General features: G+C 36.5%; 3 protein-coding genes across 6 annotated transcripts; 1 reads left to right on the forward strand and 2 right to left on the reverse strand.

Moving 5' to 3' along the window:
• Window positions 1-62: 62 nt before the first annotated feature.
• Window positions 63-6902, reverse strand: LOC114361549 (uncharacterized). Of its 4 annotated transcripts, XM_028316618.1 has the most exons (5): window positions 6551-6902; window positions 5393-5433; window positions 3340-3478; window positions 1650-1727; window positions 63-767 (listed from the first exon to the last, which is right to left on the reverse strand). In XM_028316618.1, exons 1-5 carry the CDS (start codon window positions 6570-6572, stop codon window positions 100-102), a joined length of 948 nt encoding a protein of 315 aa, XP_028172419.1. In that variant the 5' UTR covers window positions 6573-6902; the 3' UTR covers window positions 63-99. The 4 variants fall into 4 exon arrangements, with proteins under 4 accessions (XP_028172419.1, XP_028172418.1, XP_028172422.1 ...); XM_028316617.1 differs by lacking the exon at window positions 6551-6902 and having other exon boundaries at window positions 5393-5509; XM_028316621.1 differs by lacking the exons at window positions 5393-5433; window positions 6551-6902 and adding an exon at window positions 5011-5119.
• A 1818-nt stretch (window positions 6903-8720) lies between these two features.
• LOC114361556 (facilitated trehalose transporter Tret1) lies at window positions 8721-21046 on the forward strand. Its single transcript, XM_028316630.1, has 8 exons — window positions 8721-9032; window positions 13430-13565; window positions 15085-15313; window positions 17753-17909; window positions 18292-18512; window positions 19053-19224; window positions 19809-20095; window positions 20512-21046. The coding sequence occupies exons 1-8, from the start codon at window positions 8961-8963 to the stop codon at window positions 20789-20791; spliced, it is 1554 nt and encodes a 517-aa protein (XP_028172431.1). The 5' UTR covers window positions 8721-8960; the 3' UTR covers window positions 20792-21046.
• Window positions 20888-25143, reverse strand: serpin-12 (serine protease inhibitor 12). Its single transcript, XM_028316627.1, has 7 exons — window positions 24968-25143; window positions 24101-24648; window positions 23486-23659; window positions 22926-23139; window positions 22236-22450; window positions 21734-21916; window positions 20888-21436 (listed from the first exon to the last, which is right to left on the reverse strand). The coding sequence occupies exons 1-7, from the start codon at window positions 24978-24980 to the stop codon at window positions 21155-21157; spliced, it is 1629 nt and encodes a 542-aa protein (XP_028172428.1). The 5' UTR covers window positions 24981-25143; the 3' UTR covers window positions 20888-21154.

A 25143-nucleotide genomic window follows, 5' to 3' on the forward strand; every position in this document is an offset into this window, starting at 1 on the left:
GTTTTTAGCAAACAAATAAATGTAAAGGATAAAGGAAAAGTTAAATGAAACTTACTATTGCTTGATATTTTAGTTTATTACAAAATATTACATTGCTTCTCAATGATGTCCGTGATATTTCTTACGTCTCATTGTCGTTTCCCATGTAACAGGGCGTTGACATCTCTTGGAGTTGCAGACTGTTGGGTACCACCAACTTTGGGACTGACTATACTTCATAGAGTTCGTTATTTTATGAGTCAAAATAATCTTGGAAGGGAAATCTTTCGCCTTAAGTGTAGTCTTTTTATTTATAACAGACATTGTCGTTTCACTTTCAACTGATGTGGTACTTTTTTTAACCTTTTCTTTTTTACTTGTAGTGCTTCTAGCTTCTTTACTTATAATTGGAATAACTTTTGGACTGGAATCGCTGATGTAAATGTTATCATCAGACAAGTATGAAGAATCGCTACTGATTGGCTTCTCTTCGTTCTTTGGAGAGGCAGTGGTGCTTATCACGTTAGTACTTGTATCCAAACTAGTAGTAATAAAATCATTTATATCTATATGATATTGTTTACAAGTCGTAGTGAGTGGTCTTGGAGTTGTACTAACACTCGATCGTTTAGAAGTCGCAGTGGGTCTACTTGGCGTTGTACTATCACTCGATTTGGGTATTGTATAAGTTTTTACTTCTCCTTCTGTTGTTGTTTCCCAGGTTTGAGGTCTGTCGCAACATTTAGAAGATTTGGTTGGGACTTCGCTCGTTTTATTTCGACACGACTCTGTAAAATTGTTAGTATGTTGTGTTACTTCTGTAGCTGCAATAGTTTCTGATACCACAGTAGATGGAAATGTATCTATTTCAAATACTGTGGACGAGGGAAGTTTTTTAGTAGAAGTTGTAGTGGGGGGATATGTACTCTTTATCGGTACAGTAGTCTTTGCAACAGTATTAGTTGTTTTTTGCGTTGAAGTCTCTGGTGAAATGAAAGTTTTATTTGTTATAGGCTCTTGTGTTGTAGTTTCTAGTTCTGTAGTTGTAACTATTTCTTCTTCAAAAGAATTATCTTCACTTTTATCCATTTCAATAGTATTTAAGTCTACACTTGGGAAAAACAATATAGTTTTGGCATTTTCTGTAGTAGTTTCCCATGTTTTAGGTCTATGACAACATACAGTATTGACTTGTTCTGTTTTTTTGGTAGAGTCAAGTGACACGATTGCAACTGGAAGAGCGCTAGTCAAATTCTTTGTAGTAGTTTCAGGAGATGTTTCAACAATGGTCTCTATTTGTGACGTTTCTTTTGTAATTAATGTTGTTGTAGTGGTTGGCAGTTCAGTAGTGGTCTTAAGAGTTGTAGATGACAGTTTTGTTGTGGTTGTGGATTCTGTCAAAATTATACCATTATGTGTACAAATGCTAACTTCTAGCTCAGGAATAGTAAGTAGGTGACAAATATCGAAGCCTTTGAGCGTGCCTCAAAAATCTTAATTCTATTAATCTTTATTTCATCTATTTTAGACTGTGAATGAATAATCCTTCTGCAAAAGTACTTTATTATCACCTTGTGAGTGATTACTCCACTGTGGTGGTTAAAAAGTTTTGTAACTTTACTGAACTTTATAAACTTGTTCATTATCATAACTACCTACTTCATTATTACCTTTCATAGTCGTGGCCTGAGGAAAACCGTTTTCATCATATTGTACTGAACATAAAAGTCTGTATGTTTCTTGATATCCTGAAAATTTGTTGGTGTTTGAAAAAAGACTAACAAGGTGGATACTGGAAGCATCATCAATAAACATTTTAATTTATATTCTTACCGGAAGGAGTCTAAGTTATCTAGTTTTCATATTATAATAATTATTACAGTTTTTAAAGGATCTTTGAGTCCATAGTCACTACGCTATCAAATCTCAAAAACATTTAACCATCAAATATTAAAATGAAAATTATCTTTTTCATTACTTCTATGTAATCTTCTTTTATCTCTATTATATTTAACTAGCGTCTTCGTTTAGGATTAATAAGGATTGGAGTAAAACTAGCATAAATTTTATACTTATTTATTTACAAATGTCAACACGCAAAATTAGTCACACCAGCGCACGTACTGGTGATTCTGGTCGTGAATTCTGAAAGAATACAATACCAGATTAAAATAATTGATAAAAACATGATTTTGTATTAATCTAGTTTTACTCCAATGTTATTTTAGTGAGATAACCTATTTTTTAACTTTGAATCAAGGTTAAAATACAGTTTAAAGGGAGATAACTTGGTAATCCACAAAAGTGCTATGTCAACATGACGTCGGTTTTATTTTAAGAAAAAATCTTTTTACTGCTTAAACTCGGTAAACTACTGCTAATCTTCGCAAAACATCTCATGGTTTACACTTTTAAGGAATGTAGATAATTTTCTTTAATTGTATCCAATGACACTCATAACATAAAATAATGCTTCTAGCAAGAAGGTATCATTTATTGATCTCTAGAGGTAGGTTTGCTCTAAGTTTGTCCATCTAGCTACCACCATCATCTTAACTAAGTACGTCACCATAACAACGTTAACAGTATTTTTGTGTTAAGGGATAAGGTGACCAGCACTCTCAGGATTCTAGGTAAAGGTCATATCCACCTTTAGCCTGATTATCACTTTCCATTAGGTGAGATGCATTTCAGCTTCTCCCTAGTGATTAAAATATTTCTGTGCTTAATCCCCTCCATTTGAAATGCCAACCCTAGACGGTAATTATGAATGATATTTTAATATTGTTTGTCATAACTATAACTCAGCTACATACATTGTTTTAAAATGTAGAATTAACCGTTTGAATATTTAACGAAGATTAGTATAATTAACGTAGATTAGATTAGACCCTATTTTATTTAGTCAATGACGCTTTAAACGGTATTTATCTTAATATACATTAATTAAGTAAATATAACCATACGAGGCTTAATAGAGAAGAAAACGAAAAAATAAACCACTTGTACTACCATCCTTGTCGAAAAGGATGCGAAATAACAAACGGGTTTCCCGTGGAAAACTAGGTCAAGACATAGTTATTTAATTTAAAATAGGTCAAGACATCTTGATATCCCCATTTAAAACAAAATATTTTTTATTATTAACAAATTGAGCGACAATAACACAATGTTTTTGGAGCCAGACGGACTATCAAATCTAAGGAACGCGGGTTCGAACCCCGTCGCCATGCCGCTGTCGTGAAACCCATTCGTAACTCATGCATATTATTTATTTAGCTTACCATGAGTGGTTAACGGGACTATTAAAATTGGTATAGTCTATACCTATTTATCTATTTTCATATTAATTGAACGTACGTGTGCCATAGTCGCAGTTGTACTCATACATATCGCATTGGTCAAGGAAGGTGCGGCGGCTGCATCCGTCCATGGTGGACGCACACACCATGCGGTTGTCGTGGATACACGTGGACGCCATGTTGCAGTACACTATGGGCTGGGAAAGGAGAACCGATTTTATTAATACGGGACTATTCCCACCTCTCGTTCCCACGGCTGCAACTCCTGTGTAGCCAGGATCTACAGCTTGACCGCCAATAAAAACCCAACCAGTGAAGGTCAAGTTTGGTATGAATCATCATAAGAAAGATGTCCACTGCTGGACAAAGGCCTCCCCCGAAGGATTCACCTAATCATCTTGCCACCAAGAAAGGCTGCATTATTGCGTTTCACGGTCCGTGAAAGTTTTTACATTTGATACCATGAAGCAATTGAAAGGGTCAAGCTGATGTAATCCACCGCTACTGATTTTCAAAAACGTACTAATAATATCCCAAGCTTTATGCGTTAAAATGGTCAGTCAAAAGTTTTGTATTGAAACAAGGATTAAATTAGTAAAAGCAGGATATAGCACATAAAGGAAAATCTTGCAAGCAACCACTTACATTAAAATCCAAATAGACTATTACTTATTACTTAAATCACTTAGGCTGAATTGCACCACCTTACTTTAACCGTAACTATAACGATAACCGGTGCTTTATGCATGGGGTTTGACAGATTTTTTACTTTTGTTAAAGTTAAAGTAAGATGGTGCAACCCAGCCAAATCAAATTATATGTATTTCAATTCTTACAACATAACACCTATAGCAGCTCCATAAGAACGTCAAAAAGAAAAAGAAATTAATTTGCGGTCATCCATACATAGAGAAAAGTAGCCCGTAGGTATAAATTACTAATGATAGTGTTACTACATAGTTAAACTCAAACGCACATTGTTGGACGATATCAGTTTAATAAATTGCTTTGTTGTGACATGATAAACAAAAGGACGACAGTAATTTTATTGGTTGTAGATATAGGTACTAAATAACACAATAATATAGATTTAGGGCAATGTCCTAACGGGATCTTATTAAATGGAACAGCTTACTTTGGGAGAAAGATTCCCCGACTCGTATGCTGCCCCAAGGGCGACCAGAGGGACCCGAGCCGACTGGTTTTTAGTGGGTAGACCTTACCTTTCAGGCGAGTAGAGCCCCACATAGTAACATAAACATCCTAAATAAATAAACATGTATAAAGTTCAAGCATTTTCGAGTCAAAAAAAAGGGAAGGGAAGAGATATTATAAAAAAAAGTCTGAATAGATACAAAATATCCCTTGATCCTTAAAAAAACAAGAAAAGGTAAAGAATAAGACTTTAATGTATGTATTTTGAGGTATTTTTTACTAAGTGCATGTTAAAACTTGGGCTAAGATAATAAAACAATTTAGATTATGAAAACTAATCACCGTCGTTATAGCTAGGTAATTAAATATTTGTATTGTTAAGAGTAAAAAGGACAAATAAACGTATGTTAAGTGCTATTTATTTGAATATTTGAATTCTTTAACTATCTTGACCCAGCTATGATTTGGTCGATTAATTAATGTGTTAATGATCTGTTTATGAGTTAAGTAATTAGTTAATAACGGTAAGTTTTTATCTTTCTGTTAATGATGCTGCGTAGATACATGTACTTACTCGGTAAAAAAATAACAGAAGAATAAATTAACAGAGAAGCAGAATTTTAAGGCTGGGTTGCACTTGCACCATCTTACTTTAACTTTGACAAACGTCTAAAATCTGTCAAACTCATACAAAAGACACTGGTTATCGTCATAGTTACAGTCAAAGTTAGGTGGTGTAACTCAGCCTAAGACAACTAGGTATCATATTCCCAAATCATACTAAAAACACTAAGATATTTTTATAAAATCCCATCCCTCTATGCTTGCGATTCCATCAAGTTTAGGCTCCGTTCTTTCATACGCACATAAATTAAGTCGTGTTCTACTTTTTTGTTAGTTTACCATTACGACAAAAAGCAAACGTTAGCAAACAAATGATGATAAAAAGTCTTTACGTATGTCAAATGGGCTTGAGTTTGATGAGCCGTCCACAGCGCTGGAAAAAATGACAGTGAAATATTATCTGCATAATAGATTTTATTCGTGGTACACATTTTTGTTTAACCGGTTGGTATAGGTAGGTACCGCTTTAGGAGTGATGTGTTTTAACGAACTCTTGTTTTTACTATTAAAGCACCTTTAACTGTGGCCGTAATATCCCAAAGACGCCATAAGAAATAACCACATTACCACTCTTTTGTATCGCACAGTCGGGTAAAAAAAGATAGTGTTGGTTAATACACATCACTCCGGGACTACTTATCAATCCATACAATCCATTGATGTCAAATTGTCAATCCACGAAAATGGTGTTTTGTGAAAAACTTTAAATCAATCTTTCACTTGACGCTTAATAATCGGAAAAAGGTTTCGATGGAAGAGTCGTGAAATAGGCACTCAATGTCACTGGCTTGTAAGTCAGTTTAAAATAAAGTTTTTAAAAATAAAAGTTCACAAAGAAATAAGTTTTCTTTAACTTTTAGAATGTGAATTTTCTTATTTTTAACGTTTTCCGTAACGCTTTTCTTGCTACCTACCACATTATCTGGAGTCATTTCTCCATGACTGACTGACCAATGGCGAGTGTCCAAACAAAAAATGTCATTGACTCGAATGCCGTAACCGTTACCGGAAAACATTTTTTGTTTTATTAATTCTATTACATCTTGTTTTTGAACGATTTGGTAAGGTCATAGTTTTAGAATTAAACGATTCACTTCCATACTTGGAACAATTTCTTCTAAAAGGCTGTTGTTAAATCAGCCGAGAGATCAGTACTATTGGTGGATAGCAAACAGCTTCTTCACCGCAATTTTGTAATGGAGTGCAGGTGCGGTATTTGTTCCCCAGTCGATTTAGCACATCATGTCGTGCCCTGAGTGCCCGAGCAACTGCACGAAGGAGGATTTAATTTATGCAGCTGACAACGCCACTCTTGTAGCGGAGTTTTGGGCTGACACTGTGTAGATTTGTTGTCGACACGATAAGAAGAAGACCGCAATTTTCTAGATTAACCTGACAGGGATTCAAACCTAGGACTCAAAGCAAATACTGTCGCCATCGAATCAAATAACTTAATATGACTTCTAATAAATAAATAAACACTGACTTACCAAGCAGAAGAAAAAGGAACATTGTAAATCAAACTACATCCCGCTACATTCTGCAGTTTTATGTGCTGCAATGAAAACCCATATATTTTCCATATCGCTTACGTTTTATATCTTATCGGCATTTTGAAATTATGGGTCTATTTGTTTTGACAAGGCTAGGATTGACCAACTTGACTGATACGCGTGCACTCACAAAATTCTCGTGATACAACCCAACCTTCAGACATAAGATTAAATTACGTTAGATAAATGAATGGAAATAATATAATTTGACGCGTGAAGTATTAGTTTTGATTGCCGTATAAAATACCTAAGTAAATAAACCAATAACAATCTCGAGTGGCGACCACGGGCTGGAAGACGTAGCGTGGGCAGGCCTCCTACTAGGTGGACCGACGATCTCGTAAAGGTCGCGGGAAGAGCCTGGATGCGGGCAGCGCAGGACCGTGCATTGTGGAAAACCTTGGAGGAGGCCTTTGTCCAGCCAGCAGTGGACGTCATTTGGCTGAAACAAACGAAATAAACCAGGTGTGAATTTAGGCCGCATTTACTCCCTTCAATGTTGGTTTTGGTTGGTGGTAGGTCGCAGGAGGTGCCTGGATGCGGGCGCCGCAGGGCCGGTCGTTTTGGAAATCCTTGGGTGAGGCCTTTGTCCAGCAGTGGACGTCATTTGGCTGAAACGAGGGCCTAAGTCTGTCGCATAACAAAAATGTTGACGGCATTGTTGTGTTCCGACAGTTAGAGGTGAGATAGCCAGTTCCTCTGTGGTTAAGGGTTCCGGGTGAAGCTTCAGCCTTATCGTTTTCCATCAGGTGAGATGCAGATCAAGACACATCAAGATCACGGAGCGATGAAAGAATACATTCCAGAAACTTGGAAACGATTTCATAATCGATCGTGTTTAAAAACGTGCATTATTGCGCAGCCTTTTGAGAAATATCGAACTCGAGTATCTCCCCGAAGGGAGGAAAGGAGATGGCAAAATAAGGGCGTTCGCGGAAGACCAGCTTCTTGGCATGCACTTATTTATTTATTTAAGGACAACCAACAAAACATACACCATACATTCACAGTTTCCTTATAAATAAATTAAGCTAAGGTGTGTACGAGGTTAAGATAAATGCTGAGCTAAATACTTTTTCTTGTTAACTATGTTGTTTTTTGTCTATAAATTGTGTTGTGTTCAATAAAGTCTTATTATTCTATTTCGGAATTAAAAAGTCAAGGATGTTAAATACATTGCCTATATCCTGCTCCAATAATAGAAACTGGCGTTTAAGCTATTCTATTGACAACTGGCGCTCTATTACGTAATAGTGTGTACAACTAACAAATTACCTAACATACTAAATTTACATAACAATAAACTCGTTATATACCGCATACGTACGACTAGGTATACTCTACGTTTAGTTTCGGGCGGGAATGTTCTTGATATTTTGTGGCACGTTTCAATTGTTAGTGATGTTCTTGCTTGACACAAAATTTCATTATTTCAGCCAATGGACAGTTCATACCTTTCTGGATACATTTAAGCCTCCCCAAAAATCTTCCTGTTTTTTATTGTAACCTGTGCAAAATTTGTTTTTGTCAGACTATAGAGCTTTGCTTTTTAAAAAATAAAGCCTAGTTATGTAAAGTAGACTGCATCTTATTTAACACCAGGTGCAATTGCGATCAAATACCAGCCTTGTTATGCATAAAAAACATAAGTAGTATACATTTCATATTATTTGTACAAATGTTAATTATAACTATGCACTTTAAAATGCAGTACCTAATACCTAAATAAGTGTGAAGTTCACACTTATTTAGGTAAGAAATAAAATATTTCTTAAAATTTTCAAAAATCAGTTTGTATCAGTCCATTTCCGGGATTGGTGTAGGTAGTTGACCGACAAAATATTCTGAGCGGGTGACCTTTTTCATACCTACATAACGAACTTTCATTTATTTACTATAGTTAACCTATAACTGTTTTAGTAAGGGCGTCGGTTTTATATGGAATCATCTTTACGCAAGTAAGCATTCTCTCAACTCGCTCAACTCGAATTTTTAGATAAAATTTTTAAACACTTGACTATACAAAGGGGTGACTTTCGAGTGCAAAGTAAATACGTTAGTGATAATAGCATTCGTTAGCTGCGCGTGCGCATACTTCCGATTTGCTGCCTTCAAAGTTTTCGTATCAGTCGCCAAACCACGGTGCACGGAGCAAACGCGTCCGCGTTAATTTAAAATTTGAATTTCGATCATTTAAATGTCATAAACATTACGATAGTTATGTGCCAGTATTTTATAAGTTTTTAATTTACATTTTAATCTGTGATTAATTTAATTATGACCGAGTAAAATTATTACTCGTAATATAGCGTGTGTTTGTAAAATAAAATTTTAATAAATAACAAAAATGGTGGTGAAAATGCAAATGGGGGCACCAGCTCCCCAGACTGTAAGCCGTTTCAGATCCGTTTCATCACAGGTACGTTATAAATAATGATACTTACATATTTTTTAAACCTGATCAAAATTATTACCAGGATTACCTTAAAAATGTTGAAAGCCTGACGTCTGAATTGGGTAATTTCTTTACCTATGCTACAGGTAGGTTAAAGGTCATCCCATCATCAGCACAGAATTGGGTATTACCTGCTTATTGTCCAAGAAACACTATTGTACATTTGAGTACCTAACTAAATTTCAATCTGTATCTTATGAATTTCTTCGTCAGTTAAACACGGGAAGTCCACTGCTATCGGTATACTATAAGCATCCCTAACCAGATTTCCAGATTGGTCAGTCAGTACCGGCCTGCGTCAGCATAGATGGTCAGATGATCGTAAAATAAAAAAAGAAGTTACTGTTTAATTCAAGCCATTTTTACGATTCTCCTCATTTTAAAATCATGCACTTGAGGTAACAGTTTAGACGTACTTCAATGTGTTAAAAAAACACAAAATGCGTCTAAGCACAATAAACAAAAACGTGACCAATTTCTAATCCACCTGACGATAAAATTCATCGTAGACAAAATATCTAATAAAAGTAGGCCTGTAGTCACGAATTTCTACACATTTGCATACTTTATGCTATTTAACAGTCTTTGGAAGTTATCAGAATGCGCTGCTCACACAAAATACTCAGCAATTTACAAGTATTAGGTAATAATTACTTTTAACGTTATCACCATTCGGCAAACCAAAAATTTTAACTTTAGGCAGGTCTTTAGAACTAGAAGCTAAGTTTTGTCATAGAAAAAAACATAATAATGATAATATTGGCGCATCTATTTATCCTACATTTTCTTTGATTAATCCTAAATACCTGCTCGTATGTCTTATAAATATCTTTATGCTCATTACTTTAATTTCCAACAGTGCTTAAAGTATAAAGTTCATGATATAAATTAGTTTTTACAAAAATTGTATGAAACACCTTTTTATTTTTAGAACTTACCTAAGACTAGACAAGAACTAGACAAAAATGTCTTTCTCTAACAGGATGTTGTTAAATTACAACAACAACAGATAATTAAAAAAAACCCAAGGATGCTGGAAAACATTGCAATTGGCATTCAAATACGAAAATCATTTCTTTTTCCTAAATTAGCATAGTACTTGTATTAAGTATTCAAAATGCATGTCGACTGTATTCTATTACGGTTTGAAACACAATTGTTTAAAACAAAAAGGCACTGTTCCAAATTTTCCTCGGTAGGTATAATGGTGTCTTCAATCATTAAAACATCTTTAAGTGGAACATTTTTCACGAAACACATTTGAAGTAATTAAAAACGTATTTTGGAAGCATTAGAATTCTTAGGTATAAAATAATGGCGACCTTAAATTAAGGTTTAGGTCCAGTGCCATCTTATGTACCTACTTATTTATAAGATCGAAGGTGCAAGTAACTGCTGATGAAACTGGGGTCCGTGGCTGAGTCCCCCAGTTTTCGACGCACCCGTGGTCGACGCCCCCGGTCAGTTAAATTCGATTTGAAGCAATTTTTAATCAAATGTACAGTCAGGCACAAAAATGTTTATAAACGAATAAATATTTATTAGGCCAGTAGAATTAAACACAAAAATGAATCTAATGAAATGAAAAGAATTCCTACAAAAGTTTTTTGTTTCTTACTACTGCTGGTTTTGGGTTAAAATTTTGCTCCCAGATTGCATAAATAGCGTCAAACATGCATAGTTTAGTATAATAATTAGCTTGTGAAACTTTTTTCGTTGACTGTACTTAGTGCAAAAGCCGAAAAAAATATGATATTAAATTTATTTAAATCGGGGGCGTCCACCACGGGTGCGTCAAATACTGGGGGACTCGGCCACGGACCCGATTTTGAGACATACGTCAATTGATAAATAGGAAATCTGATTAGCACTTAAACCTGTTTGCCTTATTGTAAGTCATCTATCAAATCAACTCTGGAGGTCTTGACCTTTAAATAATCATAATAAAACCGGAATTTGCTATTTGGTTATTAGCGAAAACCATACATACGAGGGGCGGCTGAAAAGTTTTGAGCCTAAGTATCTTCAAGTGTTATTATTGACTCGCACTAAATTTAATTAATTTGCCAATAGCCTCCTTAGTATATGTACAAAGTTTCATTTCATTAGCGTCATCACGCTTTTAGTAATTAATCCGTAAACATCATCATGTCTCAGTCATCCGCGCAATGTACGAAATTGAAGTACACAGTTGTCATCAAATTCCTCAAAAAGAGGAACAAAACGCTGATGGTAACATTTGAAGAGATGTCGACAGTTTATGGGGAATCTGGGCCTTCATTTGCCACCATGAAAGATTGGATCCGATAATTCAAGCATGGCAGGGAGTCGCTAAAAGATGACCGCAAGTCAGGGCGGCCAGATTTCGCCATTAACGAATAAAATAATGAAAAAATAAAGAATCTTGCTTTAGAGATCAGCGAATTAAGCTGTGACGGATAGCTGAAGCTATAGGCATTAGCAAGGAACGTATAGGCGATATTTTTCATACTCATTTGCACATGAAAATGGGGTGTGCGCAATGAGTGCCAAAAATGCTCACGCCGTTCGACAACCAGCGTCGAGTCACAACTTCGCAGGAGTTTTTGGACATCTTTGGCCATAATCCTATCAGTTTTTTTTCTCACATTGTCACTATTGATAAATAATAGATCCGGCAGTACGATCTAGAGTCAAAATAAGAGTCAATGCAATGGATTCAAAAGGGAAAACGCCGCCGCGGAAATTCAAAGTGGAGCGATCGACACCCAAGCTCATAGCCACTATATTTGGGATTGTGGAGGAATTTTATTCATTGACTACCAATTTTAAAAAAACTACAATAAACGGGGATTATTATGCTGTACTGTTGATAAGAGTGCGTCAAGTGGTTGTTGAAATATTAAGAGGCAAACTGGCGAAAGGAAATCTGTTATTGCAAGACAATTCGCCCGTTCACACCGCGCATGTTAAACTGGATTTAAAAAAACTAATCACCCACCACACAGTTTAGTTCGAATCCCTAGCTATTTTTTGTAATTCTCAAATTGGAAAAAATACCTCCAGGAACGAAGATTTTTGAGTGACAAAGAAATGAAGGCGGCGTTAAAGGCTCATTTCGAAGGCAAAGATTGCGAATTTTTTTTCAGTGGGTTAAAAGCTCTTTTACGCAAATGTAAGAAGTCCGTTGTAGTAGAGGAAGATTAAATAGAAAAATATATTTTTTATACTTTTCTATCGGCATTTTTAATACCCTAGGCTCAAAACTTTTCAGCCGTCCCTCGTACTTACCCAATTGTGTGGCGCTTAAAACATTAGGTGAAATAGCCACCATACACATACCCATTTGTGTGGCGCTTAAAACATTAGGTCAAAATAGCCACCATTCGCCCTTGCACAGCCTCGGGCAATACCCCAATTGTAATATCGCCAAACAGGTAAAGGACAAAGACCGCATCTTGGTGCGCGCGACCTTCACAAAATCTTCGGTCTACCACTGCCACTTAATTTTTGCAATGTTTTTTTCAATAATTGGGGATTGGGATAATCCTGGCAATGGGTGAACACGTAGGTAAGTAATCAGCCTGATCCGTTGAAGCTCAATTTCGGCAAAGATTCAGTAGGCGATGGTAATCACAACACGGACTATGGGTTAGTCTCTGTTTTGCCCTGATCCCAACTAACTGTGCTATTGCCGGTTTTAGCTGTCCAAGAGTCGAGAACCTTTTAGGTAATATCAGATATCTTAGGTCAAAATGTATTTCCATCTTTAGTGATGTGCTAATATATTTAGATTTTGACATACATTAGAGAAAGTAAGTATTAGGTATGACAACTAGACTATTAACACTTTCCCGGACAGTAACTCAGACACAATAGAAGTTTTATTGTTAACTATAGCAGTTCACTGTCCAGGAAAGAGTTAAGTTCAGCGCCTTCCTGCTACCTTTATGATGTCGTCGGTCCACCTTGTGACATAGGTTAAGTATAGGTACAATTTGTCGCGGAAAATAAAACTAATAATAATAGGGGGGGAATGTATACATGAGAAATTTGGTGAATCAATCACTTCTCATGTTGCGATGCACGCACGATCAAATTACAATAACGAATCGAAACCCTATTCTAGCGAAGATACTGGGACGTGTAAAAGAAGCTTACTTGCAAAAAAATAATTTATTTATTTTTTGAGTCCTTTTCTGAAAGCACGGGCTATCTACACTAATATTATAAAGAGGAAAACTTTGTTTGTTTGGTTGTAATGAATAGGCTCAAAAACTAATAGACTGTTCTTTTTTAAATTTTTCACCATTCAAAAGCTACATTATTCACGAGTAACATAGGCTAAATTTTAGTTAATAAAATGCTTATCATGTTTCCAGGTCATAGCATGTATGTCGCAGAATCTTCTTCTCCTAGACCTGGGGATGGCTATCAGCTTCAGCACCATAGCTTTACCAGACCTCCTGAATGCCAAAGAAGGGTTATCGTTGACAGAAAACCAAGCATCGTGGTTCGGTATGTTAATATATTTAATATTTTGTATATACAGGATGTCCCAGAATGGGTGAATCAAACTGCTAGGGGAGGTAGCTCTACTAATGTACTATCCCTAAAAAATATGAAAAAAAGTAAAGCGCATAAGGAAACAAAAAAATTTTTTTGAAAAAGTGACAATAAATCAGCGTTGCCTAAGTATCTGGCTATAATTGCTGCGTTTGTTTATTTGTATTTTTTTCTTACTAATATTAATTGTACATGATCGTTTCGTTTATCTGTAAGCAAACTTTTGAAAATAATGACTAGATTTCGAGTTTAGAGCACTTTATTTAAAAAAAAAATCCGAACTCAATAATTATTTTTTCATATTTTTTGGGATAGTAGATTAGTAGAGCTACCTCCCCTAGCAGTTTGATTCACCCATTCTGGAACATCCTGTATATTATCATTATTTATTTGTTTCTCTGGAATTTCTTAATAGGTTTGTCATAATTTGTGTACAGTGATTTGTTAATTAATATTTATCAAACGACTTCACCTTTAACCAATAAAAGTTTAAATTGTTTATTATATAAACAATGTGATTCGAATATGAGGAGGTACCTACAAATAAACACATCTTTAACGTAGAATATAGGCATTTACTCGTATATCAATAGATTAATGTAGCATTCTCGTACCTACGATAGAATCAAAATATAATGCTTCTAGTAGGTCACCTGAGCTGTCAGTCGATACTATAAACTCTATCATTCTGCAACTGTCCCTAACTATCCGCGCGCTAATTGTTTAACCCAAAACTGTCACAATTTCTTTGAACACATCCATCACTGGCTCATAAAGACTTATTTATCACAGTGACATGTATTGCCACTGAAATGGACATACAGTGTGAAGCGATTGCGATAACTGAGGATACAATTAGGAAGCCGGTCATTGATCTTTATGTTGACACACATCCTTGAGTACTCTTCCTGTTGGTAACCGCGATTACCTTAATCTGTGGATGTATTCATCTAACCAGCAAAGACATGCACTTTATTTTTACCCATGACAAAAAAGAAGTGATTTGAATTTGGATACTACACTGAAAAATAAAAGAATCTCGATCAAGTTTTATTTTTTGTAAACCAGTCTCTCACTTACTATAGCGCTTTAAAGTCCAAGATCCCAAGGCTATCAGACCAGTTAGCAACGAATGATAAACTATAAAATTTAAGTAACGGTGTATAAAATCTTTTCAACGAGCACAAACCAACAAGCCAAAAGTCAAGAGTAACTGAGATGCATTTTTGTCACTTTTGTCTCCTTTTTGTTTGGGCTTTAAGGCCATCAGACCAATCTGCTGAACTCAAAACTCATCATCATTATTATTCAGCCATAGGACGTCCACTACTGAACATAGTCCTCCCCCAATGATTTCCATATTGCTTATTGGTAAAGGCCTGCACCCAGCGCCTTCCTGCTACCTATGAAGTCGTTATCAAAACTCCGTGTATTAACTGAACTGTATTCATAATTGATTTTTTCTTCCCAGGCAGTATATCCTACCTCACGCAGCCATTTGGAGGGATAATCTCAGGGCCTATAGTGGACTACTTCGGACGCAAAAAGGCCACCTTTATAGTCAACGTGCCCCACTTCGTGGCGTGGATTTTAATGTACTACTCCTGGAACTTGCCTATGCTGTTCATCGCCAATGGATTACTTGGTTTTGGGACGGGGCTGATGGAGGCCCCGATCAACTCTTATGTTGGAGAGATCACGTAAGTTTTTGACAAATATTTGATTTTACGTTATAACTTTGCGTTTGTGACTGTCGGTGCTAATCTATGAACTCTACATTGTAAACAAATAAAAGAAATCACCCGGGATATATGAGTAGTGCAGTATTTAATCAGGTATTTTAGTCTACTTACTGTGTAGGTAAGTATGTGAAGGTGCCTAAAATGCGGCCGACACAGGACCGGTCGATGTGGAAATCCTGGGGAGACCTTTGTCCAGCGGTGGTCGTCATTTGACTGAAACGTACTAACAAACAACTACATAATAGGCATATCCAAGTATTTATACATTCAGGCGGTGCCTTAGTATGGTCCTGGTAAGGCACAATGTACCGACCTTGTCTCATGATTTTTTTCCTACCAACATCAGCTGCTGTAACAAGTTTTATTACACTGGAATCAAATGTTCGTTATCACGACCATTTTCATACGGTGACGAGTTTAGTCTATTCATATGTAGCCTTGATGATAAACTTAATGAACCACTATGGTTCATAGATATACCAAAATGAATTAGCTGACAGAGATCGGTTCCGGTCTCTGACTTTGTTAGTATAATTAATCAGGCAATTAGATAATACATAAATCTGCAATTTTCTAACAAAAGGAACATAGTATACAGGGTGGAAACGATAAGTGATCTCACTCGATTATTTCTAAACCATACAAGATATCGAAAAACTGGTTACTGATCCTAAAAGTGCTTCACGAGTTCTATCCAACGGTATCAATATTAAGTTACAGAATAAACTGGATCTATCCAAAAATCCAATGTTTCCATCCCCCATACATTTAGTACTACCACAGTCATGGCACTCATCTCTTGATACTTGATACAACACTTTATAGCAAGTAAAGCCTAAAACTAATTTTTTCCTTGAATAATTTTAAATAAAAATGCAATTTACGAGTTTTTTTTAGGTTCATTATTTAATTTTAAAAAATTACACTTAATATTGTGTGGTTGACATACATTTAGATGGAAGCTGGAAACATTGAATTTTCAGATACTTCCAGTTTATTCTGTAACCTGTTATTGGTACCGTTTGAAAGAGTTCGTAAAGCGCTTTCAGGGTCAGTAACCAGTTTTTCAATATCTTGTATGGTTTAGAAATTATCGAGTGAGATCACTTATCGTTTCCACCCTGTATACATGTACGAGTAGTAATTTTATAAGTCTTCTGGGAATGCTGAACTAATAACTCTGACAAAAAGACCACCACCATGAAACATGTCAAATACGTAGCATTTTCTTAGATATAGGTACTCGTAAGTTTGCAAAACTCAATTTTTGTTCTATCACTGACTTGAATCTTAAAGAGTCTGAATGTAGCTAGAAAGAAGGATGACAAATAAATGGTTTTACACGTAAAGTTACGAAAGTGTTCTCTAAAACCTTGACACATTGCTTTTGCTTAGCATGCGTATTACATACGTAATAAGTGGCTGACCAATTAGTGCTGAGTTTATTTCGGTCACCTTTGGACACAAAGTCAAAAAGATGCTATTATGCGTTTTTCTTTGTTTCAAGGATTCCATAAGGTACATTATGTGTCATGTGTGTTATTTGTCATAGAAGAATATTTTTCTAAAGGTTTGAAGATAAGATGGCAATTCTATGCCCAGATACCTACATAGTCTTGTAAAATTAGGCGATCAATTTGCAAAAAACCTTCTTTTATTTTAATAAAAAAGTTTTCAATTATTTTTTTCTATGATTCTGTTCATCATGAAGGCCCATGCCTTTTTACCCGACTGCGTCAAAAGGCGGATTATTGAATATTACACTCGCCTCTCGCCTCTATTTGTGACTCATGTCTAATTATTTTAATTAGAATCAATAAGAAATCTACTCACAAAACACTTATTTCAATTTGAGTCACCGAAAACACAGTTCAGCCCAAAATGTGTAATAACGATTGCCTGAAAACATTATTTTATCACTTTTTGGTGAATTACAGTCCGTATTTACATTTACATAAGCAGGTCTTGTATGCCTCCTATTACCAAGTAGGTATAATTACTTAGCACTATCCTGATAACGAACTAACAGAGAGTCTATGTTATTGGATATTGGAAAATACCCTTGGGTTTTCTCATAATTAAAATGTTTAGCTTATCTTTTGATTGAGATACTTTGTACCCACTGTACCCATATATTTTTAATTCCGGCTCTTTTTTTAGAAAACAGGATAGGTAAAGGTACGGTGTAATTTTAGTAGTCAAAATACTCGCTGAATTTTCAGTAAAAAGGATTCTCTCATCATCATCAAATTCAGACGCACTAATACTTCCAGTATTTTTATTTACACAGATTAACCAGCTATTTATGAATATTTCACAATTTCGAGTCTATTTGTTTAGAATTTTATTATACAGATATTTTTGACTTTGATTTTGAACCAAACGTTAACCCCACAGGGAACCGTCGATCCGTGGCGCGCTCTGCACCGTGACGCAGTTCTGCACAGCAATTGGAGTGATGTTGATGTACTTACTCGGGAACGTGTCTTACTGGAGAACTGCGGCACTAATCTGTCTGATTGCTCCTGTGGTTTCTATGCTGTTTGTGCTATTGGTGAGTGCCTTCCTGACAACGCAAGTAATGCTGGTTTATAGACAAAAAAATATTGTGTAACTTTTTACCTAGAACTTGATATATTTTTTCCACCATAGAAAAGCTCTTTACCTAAATGGAAGCGAACCCTCAACCACATAGGATAATCACCTTCAATTTATCTTAACACAAGAAAGCTTTTACTCTTAACATTGTAGTTATGGCGACACTTAGGTGAGGTGATAGCTAGCCAGGTGGACTTAAAACAAGCCCTAGCCTAGGACCTTCTGAAAATTTAACTTTGGACTTCTGTGTCTGAGACAGGTGATCTGATCTTACCACTAGACAACAGAAGCTGTTTTATTAAATTTCATGTTAATAATGTCTAATTTTAATGCACCAGATACCCGAAACCCCAGTATGGCTGCTCTACAAGGGCCGTGAAAAGGACGCCCTCAAGTCCCTCTGCTACCTCCGAGGGTGGACCACTCCAGACAACGTCCGGGAAGAGTTCAACGAACTGGTGGTCTACACGAAGAACCTGCAGCGCTGCGTTATATGCTGCCAGACTGATGAAGACGAGACTAAGGACTGCGAGCACTACAAAATGAACTTTATAAAGAGGTGGGTTGAGTTTGAATTTCGAGTTTTCTTTAGCCTATGCGCAGACCACCGATTTTTAGTTGGCCGATAGTTGGATGGGGCTGTTAATCAGTATAGAGATGTATGAAAGTGCGCACATTACACCGATTTGGTAACGACCGATTCTGCATATAAATTTGAATCTGGCCCAACCCAACTATCGGCCAATTAAAAGTCGGTGATCTGTGTCTAGACTTAAAATTGTTACCTGTCTAGACGAAAACATAAAACTTGTTTTCGAATCGATAAAAATAATGTGGTCGTAATTCAATCTTGCGTGATCCAAAATCCATGTTTGTCGTGTGTGGTATTACTACAATACTTGTATGGATTCATAGACTCCAACAAAATGATACTTCTGTCTTTTTATCAATAAATATTTATTTTCCAAAAAAGAGATACATATTCTTAACAAAATAATAATGTAAGCTATCAATCATCAACATAACTTCCAAAAATGGTGACACGTTCCAATGGTATCTATCACTATGTTCCGCTCAAAACATCGCATATTTCTTTCAGGGGCCTACTGAAGTTCAAATACGTCTTGTTGACCAAGGAGACCCTGAGGCCGTTCACGCTGGTCATCATGTACTTCTTGTTCCACACCATGAGCGGTCTGACCCCAATCAGGCCTAACATGGTCAACGTGTGTGGAGCGTTCGGCATGGCTGATGATGGGAAGCATATTGTGGTACGTACTAAAAGTCAGCCGGAAGACGTAGCGTGGGCAGGCCTCCTACTAGGTGGACCGACGATCTGGCGAAGGTCGCGGGAAGAATCTGGATGCGGGCAGCGCAGGACCAGTCGTTATGGAAAGCCTTGGGGGAGGCCTTTGTCCAGCAGTGGACGTCATTTGGCTGAAAAGAACGGACGAACTAAAAGTCCGAATTACTTTGCCAGAGGTCATGGGTTCGATCCCCCTACATTGACAAAACCGAATCTTACTGGCATAGTTACATCTATTTTCTACAGATACCACTGGATATGACTCGATGATCTTTGACATTTTATATTGCAATGAAAGATTACATAGGTTATATAAATAGTACACCTTGAGCAAGATTATTGATTAATATTAGTTTTGTATTTATAGGGAAAATTTTCTAATTTCAAAATGATAACAAGCTTGGTAAAGAACGAAATTGGAAAACCACTTTACTTTACTGCACAGACACAGAAATAATTTCTTTTTATATCCGCATTAGAATAAATAAGTATTTTAAGTTCACTAGTTCTCGTAATTGTTTCCCTAACCATAATACTTCTTAATTTCAGCTGATGATAGGCATCATCACCTTTATCACGAGTTTCCTCGTCATCGGCCTCATCAAGATCCTTGGCAAACGCAAGCTGGCCATCTCCGCCATGTTTGGCTCAGCCTTATGCTGTATGGCCCTCAGCATCTACGCAAAGAACAATCTAGACCCTTCTGTGTTCTCCTACGATACTTCTACTTTCCCTACGGAGGTCAGCTATGTACCATTGGTGTTCTTCTACGGTCTGACTGTCTTCACTGGGTTTGGTATACCTTGGGTGCTATTGGGAGAGGTGTTTCCATTCAGGTGAGTTCTGATTACGAATGTCTATACCTACTGTTAACGCACGCAATAAAGAATTTGAAATAAATAATATGTACTACGAGTAGTATTGTGTATCATGACAAATCTAAAAAATATTTTTTACTTCGATTATAGCAAAACTCCAACACTACTTTTCTTTCAAATAGTATGGTATCTTACGTAGTAAAATAAGGTGATCTAATTTTCTTCAAAAGCCATTTCATTGATCGTAAAATAATTTATGGTCTGTTAAAATTTGTTTACTAGGTATTAAGATTTCTTTTAAATCAGTCTTGCTTGCGCATAATGTCAATAAATCTTTTACGTAGTTACCATAATATTTGTACCTACCTGTTTTTTTACTAACTATGGTAATATGCTATGCGGAAATGTATCAATGTATTTTTCTTCTATTTCAGGAGTCGAGCAGCATCCCAAGGGATTGCCGCAGCAGGCAACTACCTCATCACGTTCGTTGGCTCCAAAACGTTTATCAACTTCGAGACCAGCATTCAACTATGGGGAGCCTTCGCCATCTACGCTGGCTTTGCATACATGGGCACCATTTACCTCTACTTCTTCCTCCCCGAAACCGAAGGCGTCACTCTCCAAGAAATTGAATCTTATTACAGTGGAAAACTAAGGATATTCGCCGACGATCCCATCATCAACCTCTTCAAGAGAAAGCTCAAAAGATAATGAAACTGCATATTTATAAATTACTGTATTATATTTAATATTTAAGACTAGTTTTAAGTTACAATAATGTTACCAATCATTTCCATTCTTCATTCCCTGTTCTGTATTTTATAACAAAGAAATGCGATAAGTGTTGTTTAGTAAGTATTGTATACTATATGACTCGTACAAATAAATCAATCTCAGTATTAAACACTCTTACACTATCCCCAATCTTAAAAACAGTTATACATCAGATCTGACGATAAATATAGTCTCAGACTAATCAATAGTAAAAATAAGCTTCGGTCTTTCACACTTTCTAATATCGCCGAAATCATCGGCTGAGTTATCTAAAACTATTGGCAAGGATTCACCTTCAACTTACGATACTGGATCTTCGATCTTAGCCATGAAGAGTGGCAATGAGGTTTGTCTGTCCCATAGAACAGCTAAGAATGGTCTGTTGGCCTTAAAAATGACTGATGGGTCGTCGTATGATAGAGCCACTACACCGAAAGAAGTGGCTGCTGCAGCAGTGCCTCCTTGCTCGTCGATGGACAGCAGAGCTGAATGTAGCGCGGAGGAGACTTGAGGAGCGAACTCGCGGTAGTTACCAAGACCAGTCAGCTCTGAGCTAGGACTGAAGATGTTGATGATGCCGAGCTGAAAGTTAAGGAATTATTAGATAGGTACTTTAAAAGTATAAAAAGTTTTTAATTTATATCTTGACCATCCATCTAGTGATAATAACATAACGATTCTACTAGGACTTAATTCATCAAGAGTGCAAAAATCAATCATAGTTGTAACACAATGAAATTTTATTTGTTATCTCTCTTTTAAAACAAATCCACAATTATTTAAAATGTTGCAGTTGCACAACTGAGAAATTTGCCTCAATGTAAAAATTTACTGTTCAGCAATATGCTTTCTTTTACTGTACAACGTCGTTCAACTTACCTGTTGGAAAACCGAAATGAGGTTTGTATCAGACTTGACTGTGAACTTTGGAATCTCCAGCGCAACTTCCTTCGGCGTGTAGTTTTGATACGACAACAGTTTCTCAGGCGTCAGCGCTGCAGCCGCTGACATTACATTGGTCGTCTCCGATGGCAAGATGATCATTAAGGTATAGTGCTCTCCCTGGAATTTTAAATTAAAAGAACATTAGGAGATAATAAATTATTATGGTTCATCACCTACTGATCTTTCAAGATTGTACATTTAAGGGTATGGACTGCTGATATTTATTTAAATGTAAAACTGTAACAATCTCCTAAGTTTGGCAAAGGGTTGGGGCTACCTTAGGACATAGATAGATAGAACACAAGATCCCAATGGGTCGAAGTGCACTGTGCTCATGCGCGGCCCCTAAACAAGATAGGCACAGAACAAGCTGTATAGAGACCATCAATTAGTTGTTTAAAGAGACGCAAGTGCTGAATGTTTTAATGCAACATACCTCAAACGGTAGACTGAGAATTTGCGAGCCAATGCTAGAATCAAAGTCAGTTCTGAAGTATCGGCGCATGCGCATAAAATTGGCAGTCTTCTTTGCCCCGTTGTACATGAAAAAGTCTCTGGGCATCGTCGAGTCCGGCCTGAACTTCACCGCCCACAAGCCCTTGAAGTAGACTGCGTTCACCAAAGCCATCTGCATGTTGGTCCCGATGGATTCTAAAATTCATTAAACATGGGTAACAAAGGTGACTGAGTTTCTTCTGCCAGTTCTCAAGCACCAGCCGATATAATTATGTGGTGATGTCCTTTCACGCTATAGGTATTTGGAACGTGTATAAATGCCCTGGAAAGGGCTTATAAATATTACAAATAAGCGGGGTTTAAATAAATCTATGATGGTATTATGGTAAGTTTTAAAAAAAAGTCTTAATTAATTAAAAGTTGTTCTTGGTGCACGGACACGTGGTGTCTACAATTTGAATGTGTTTTTTCAATGTCTTTTTTGCTTGATTCATTGTGACTGCTGAATGATTGAGTTTATTAGTTCAGGAAGCGGGTTTTTTATTTTAAATTCAATTAATTTAGATTATGCTACAAATAATAATCTGCTAGAATATTATTAACAAGTTTTACATCAGGATTCATATCAACAGAAACTAGAATAACTCGTTCAATAATGCAAATAGTTTACCTGGTGTGACGAGCTGTGTGATTTTGTCGTTCGTTTTTGAAGCTATCCAATTGTTGATCTTCTGCGCCGCTTGCGCAGGCCTCGAGAACTTTATCTGAGTCACATCGCTCTTGAAGTCTTTGATGGCGATCTGTTTGAACGAGGGATTTACGCTGAAACCGTTGTCTAAGAACACGCCGTTTCCAACCTTGAAGATGTTCGTTGAGGTGCGTTTCTGAAAATTAAAACCACACTGGATAGTCTCAAGAAGATTGTCGTATATCCTTTGGCTGAGCTCAAAATGTCATTGACAGTAGAAATGATCCTCTTTCCAGAACCAGTAACGGAGAGTCACTTTAACACGTATTGAAGTGTAACATAACTTTTGAGCTTTTGGCTCCGTGCCAGCGTAAATGGTTATAGGTACATTTTGCATAGAAAAATAGACCAGTATGAGGCAATGGCTGCCAAAAAGTGTGAAATACATCCCTTGTACACTTTGTGTCAAAGGTTTCATTGCTGAATTTATTGCCTTGGGTGATAACCCTTGATCAATCTCATTTAAAACGTCTCTAAATTACCTCCAGGTTGTCAGCCAGCCTCCTGAATCCGTCAGCAGCGTCGTTCGGTGACATCTGCAAAGCATGGGAGATTTGCCTTTGGGTGACGCCCAATGACCCTTGCTGCAGGAGAGCCAATAACATTCCAATGGAGAAAGGAGAGATTACTATGTTGCCTTCCTGGTAGAAAACTTTCTGAAACATCAAATTGTACAAGATAAAATGACGATGCTAGTGATGCTACGACATACTGGCTGGCTTAAAATACAGCTACAGTACAGCCCGCTTGAAATGCGACCTTATTTCAATTTTTAATAGTAACCCGCCCTGCCTTTACACGGTTAAAACTTTACTAAGCTCTTAAAATGAGCCGATCCCTTACGACTTTATCACAAAATGAAATGATGTAGTTGAAAAGAATTGAGCCAATTCTTCATAGCTTCATCACAACATTACATTAACTACTCGATCATCATACCTGGGGTTTGACAAGGTGGTTTCTATTTTAATGGCAATTAAGAGTGACACTTACCTTAATCATGTAAGTCAATTAATTATATTATTATTTCTTTCGTGTTTTTTTATTTTACTTAATTAATAATTAAAAATATGAATTAATTAAATAAACAAGTTTACCTTCATAATATCAATTCCGAATTTTGAAACAGCAAGAGACACATAATCCACTGGCGCAGGTGGAACATTTTGAACAACATTCTCAGTTTTGTTATCTGAATCTCCACCAAATCTCTCTTCCACTTTTGGTAGTGATTGTTGAAATTGTGCTTGCTGTTGGTTCTGTGTTTGTTGTGCTTGTGTTTGTGTCTGCTGCAGCAGTGCTTGCTGTTGTTGCGGTAAAAACAGCTGGTTATCAGGACTATAAACTGGAGGTGTCAAATCCCCACTAGGTCTTTGAAGGGCGTTGACATTCACAGGGGCTGGCCCGACTCGAGTATCTGGTATCATATTTACTGGAGTCAGCACTTTGTATGCTCCTTGCACATAATTGTCATTTCTAGAATCGACCACATCCTGTTGCCGACGGCTTGCAATTGGCAACACATTCATGGAATAACTTTGTGCATCATTATTGAAGAATATAAGATCAGGATTAAAAGGTCCCAGTGGGATGTTTGTGAACTGTGCTTCCACTGCCAAGCCTAAACTGGATACTAATATTATTGCTATAAAGAAATAAAAATCCAAATTAGTTCTTCTCGATAAAATCTACAAGAATTTGTTTAATTGCTATGGTAAAGATTTCTTAAGCGATTCTCAAGATTGTAGTGGGAGTGATGGAATATTTGGAATTTATCCTTAATGAATATTGTTGATTTATAAGCAGACAATTTATTTCATATGCGTCATCAAACTGTTGAGGTCATTAAAACAAACATTTAGAAACTGGACTAGTTAAGTCAACATGTCAACTGGCTAGAATAACAGGATTTTAATTTATAAACTCAGTAAAAAAGTGTTGTCTAAAAGATCTAAAATACTTACCGATTAAGGCCATTGTCTTATCCTAAACACTATGAGGATCACAACTAAATCAGTCTTCTTGATGAACTTAAAATAACACTTTATGTTCGGTTGAGTTATTTTATTCAATCATTTTTGCATTTAAGTCATGGACGTGTGCTTGCCTCACTTCAACGCGATTCACTCTGGCGAACACT

Source organism: Ostrinia furnacalis, unplaced genomic scaffold (assembly GCF_004193835.3).
Source record: "Ostrinia furnacalis isolate ACB-3 unplaced genomic scaffold, ASM419383v2 OfSCF5816, whole genome shotgun sequence".
In the NCBI taxonomy this organism is placed as follows: domain Eukaryota; kingdom Metazoa; phylum Arthropoda; class Insecta; order Lepidoptera; family Crambidae; genus Ostrinia; species Ostrinia furnacalis.

What these genes read in the sequence shown, in the direction of transcription:
- LOC114361549 (XM_028316617.1), bottom strand. Translation starts at nt 5,491, where the DNA reads ATGTGTACCACGAATAAAATCTATTATGCAGATAATATTTCACTGTCA. An exon ending in CTCAAGCCCATTTGACATAC is followed by an intron (nt 3,479 to 5,392) that starts GTAAAGACTTTT and finishes CTCCTTTCCCAG; the next exon opens with CCCATAGTGTACTGCAACAT. An exon ending in TCAGGCCACGACTATGAAAG is followed by an intron (nt 768 to 1,649) that starts GTAATAATGAAG and finishes ACAATTTTACAG; the next exon opens with AGTCGTGTCGAAATAAAACG.
- LOC114361556 (XM_028316630.1), top strand. Translation starts at nt 8,961, where the DNA reads ATGGTGGTGAAAATGCAAATGGGGGCACCAGCTCCCCAGACTGTAAGC. An exon ending in TCTTATGTTGGAGAGATCAC is followed by an intron (nt 15,314 to 17,752) that starts GTAAGTTTTTGA and finishes TTAACCCCACAG; the next exon opens with GGAACCGTCGATCCGTGGCG. An exon ending in GGAGAGGTGTTTCCATTCAG is followed by an intron (nt 20,096 to 20,511) that starts GTGAGTTCTGAT and finishes CTTCTATTTCAG; the next exon opens with GAGTCGAGCAGCATCCCAAG.
- serpin-12 (XM_028316627.1), bottom strand. An exon ending in TCGGAATTGATATTATGAAG is followed by an intron (nt 23,660 to 24,100) that starts GTAAACTTGTTT and finishes TTGATGTTTCAG; the next exon opens with AAAGTTTTCTACCAGGAAGG. An exon ending in TCATTTCGGTTTTCCAACAG is followed by an intron (nt 21,437 to 21,733) that starts GTAAGTTGAACG and finishes CTTAACTTTCAG; the next exon opens with CTCGGCATCATCAACATCTT.